Source organism: Egretta garzetta, unplaced genomic scaffold, assembly GCF_000687185.1.
Source record: "Egretta garzetta isolate BGI_Z169 unplaced genomic scaffold, ASM68718v1 scaffold159, whole genome shotgun sequence".
In the NCBI taxonomy this organism is placed as follows: domain Eukaryota; kingdom Metazoa; phylum Chordata; class Aves; order Pelecaniformes; family Ardeidae; genus Egretta; species Egretta garzetta.
In genome coordinates, this window is record NW_009260762.1 from 453,515 (window position 1) to 455,842 (window position 2,328).

At 38.3% G+C, this 2,328-nt stretch overlaps 1 protein-coding gene across 1 annotated transcript in view; it reads left to right on the plus strand.

Annotated features, from left to right (window-relative positions):
• NFYB (nuclear transcription factor Y subunit beta) overlaps positions 1-1,670 on the plus strand; it is a 10,419-nt gene extending 8,749 nt beyond the window's left edge. Inside the window, exon 7 of the mRNA XM_035901476.1 lies at positions 10-1,670. Coding sequence (XP_035757369.1) covers positions 10-42 — 33 coding nt within the window. The 3' untranslated portion in view covers positions 43-1,670. The remainder of the gene's footprint in view (positions 1-9) is intronic.
• The last annotated feature ends 658 nt before the right edge of the window (positions 1,671-2,328 follow it).

Consider the following 2,328-nt stretch of genomic DNA (forward strand, 5'->3'; position numbering starts at 1 on the left):
TTTCCCTAGATCTCTGGTGTTCAACAAATTCAATTCTCATGATTTGAAGAAAACTTTGTATCTGGGAACACGAGACGGAAAAGCTGTGCAACTCTAACGAAGAGGCAGTTTTAATGACTGGTGAAGAGACTTATCTCTTTGTATATTAAATAGCTGTAATGTAGCTACCTGAAGCTTGACTAATTGAGGTGTGAGTTCTGACTCAAATCTTTTTCATGATAATTTTAAAAAAAAATTTGGATTTTAAAGGTATTAAAGTATTTTTGTTTTGTACAAGAGTTTGTTGCTCTGTATAACTCCTGTATGCATTGTATATTGCAATTTATTACTGTCAGAGATTTGTAGACAGTTTCTTATTTTCATATTGAATCATGTTACTTTTGTAATTCAGGTAAACAGCTGGGTTAATTCATGTTTACCCTTTGAATAAAATAGTAAGGGGTAAAGTTCATTTTTGAATGCAAGTTGCCTTTATTATAAAGATTGAGTTGGTCTTGGTTATGTAACTTGTCTTGCATGACAACTTCAACTAACTTTACATGTCGGCATATTTATTGAAATTTCAAAAGGGACTTTTTCCTCATGAAACTAGCAGCTCGGAAGAATTGCTACAACTGTTTTTTTTTTTTTATGTAACTTCAGAATTAAAAGTTAATCAAAACCAACCAACGCTCTACTACATTTAGAGACTTAGAGCTTATCGGCAGTGTTGATGAAAACACTGCGTGCGACGCAGGTCTTCATTTCATTTTTATTTTTTTTCAGTTGCATTAACTCTCCTTAGACTTACTTTGATATATTTAAGGTAGTCTTTGTGCTACTGAAATAACTCTTCCTTTTTATGTATGGTTTTTAGAATCCAAAACTTAGAAATTCAAGGATAGTGGGGGAGGGCGGGATTTTATAGTCCTTGTGGTAAAAGATCTCATTTTAACTTTTTACTGAAATGTTTTAAGGTTTCTCGTGAGACTGTGGGAACTCAACTGTGTTAGCGACGTTCTGTGTACAGGCTGCGTGCGTGTGCGTGCGTGAGTGGTTGAAACTTGGAACAAGCGATACGACTCTGAAATGGAAGACAGACTTCTAGTTTGCTGTCTCTTTCCTGGTTTTGCAATAAACTCTACCTAGATAACGTAGTTCTGTATATTTAGTGAGCTGTTCTTAGTAACGTTGCTGTTTCTTTAATGATCGGGTGGGTGATTTTGTTAGATGCACTGTTTTAGCCCGTTAGGATAGGGGTGGTGGGTTTAGTAATATATCTTATTCAGACTGAATTTTGGGACCTTTGATATTTTTACTGTTTGCAGTGGACTGAAATGTAATATAATAATTATCTTTCCACATACCGGTCAATAATTTAAGCAAACCACACATTGAACCTGTTGCCATATTATTTCTTGCTGGTTTTGTCTTTTTTTTTTTTTGTTTTTTAAAAGTAACAGTTTAATATTGGGAGAACAGTTTAAACTAAGACATCCCAGAAGCCTGAAATAGCCAGTTCTTTGCTAAAAAAAAAATTTTATGTATGTGCAGATTTGAACAATTTTTCTTACAAATCAGCATCGTGCTGGCAGAGCATCTGCAGGCGACCCGGTGTATTTTGTGGTGATCTGGGCGGATGTTCTGGGTTTTTTGGCAGTCTGTCAATCTTCAGCAGCTATGACTGAACAAATGGCATTCTTCATTAAATGTACAAATGAAAAACACCATCACTACCCGAGCCCCTTCTGTTTGTATTCCATTTATTTCAGGCCGTCACACACTCTTCCTGGTGTTCCCAGATTTGCAATGGAAAAAGCTGTGACCTCGGCTAAGGAGGAGCTAGGAGAGGTTTGGCAGCTGGATGTGCAGAAAGGGGGCCGAGGTCGTCTGTCACCCTTGCTTGACACCAGCTACATTTTTCAGTCTGCTGTCTCTTCTGTGAGTTTAGGTTAAAGTGGTTCTGAATTCGCGGTTTACACACCGTGATGTGAGCAAAGGAGCTGATACTGCTTTGTTTTCCTCTTTTCTTCCCTCCCTCTCCCCCCGAGGTCCAGGGACAAAACTGCAACCAACTTGCTCATTCACTTCCTGAGAATGCACATGTACAAGCAGTAGTACAAGGCTTTCTTTTGATCTCTCCCCGAAAACTTTCACCTCGTAAGGTTTGCAGGGTACTGTAGCACTGGTAAAAAAAACGTGGGCTGAGGACGTACTTGCCCCATTTATCTTAGTAGTAGCACAATCACTGTGGAGTCTTTGTTTAACAACTGATAGGTGTTCTCACCTTTCTGTCTGTAAGCGCTCAAAGTTGAAAAGTAGCTTAGGCCCAAGCCAAGAGTGACCATT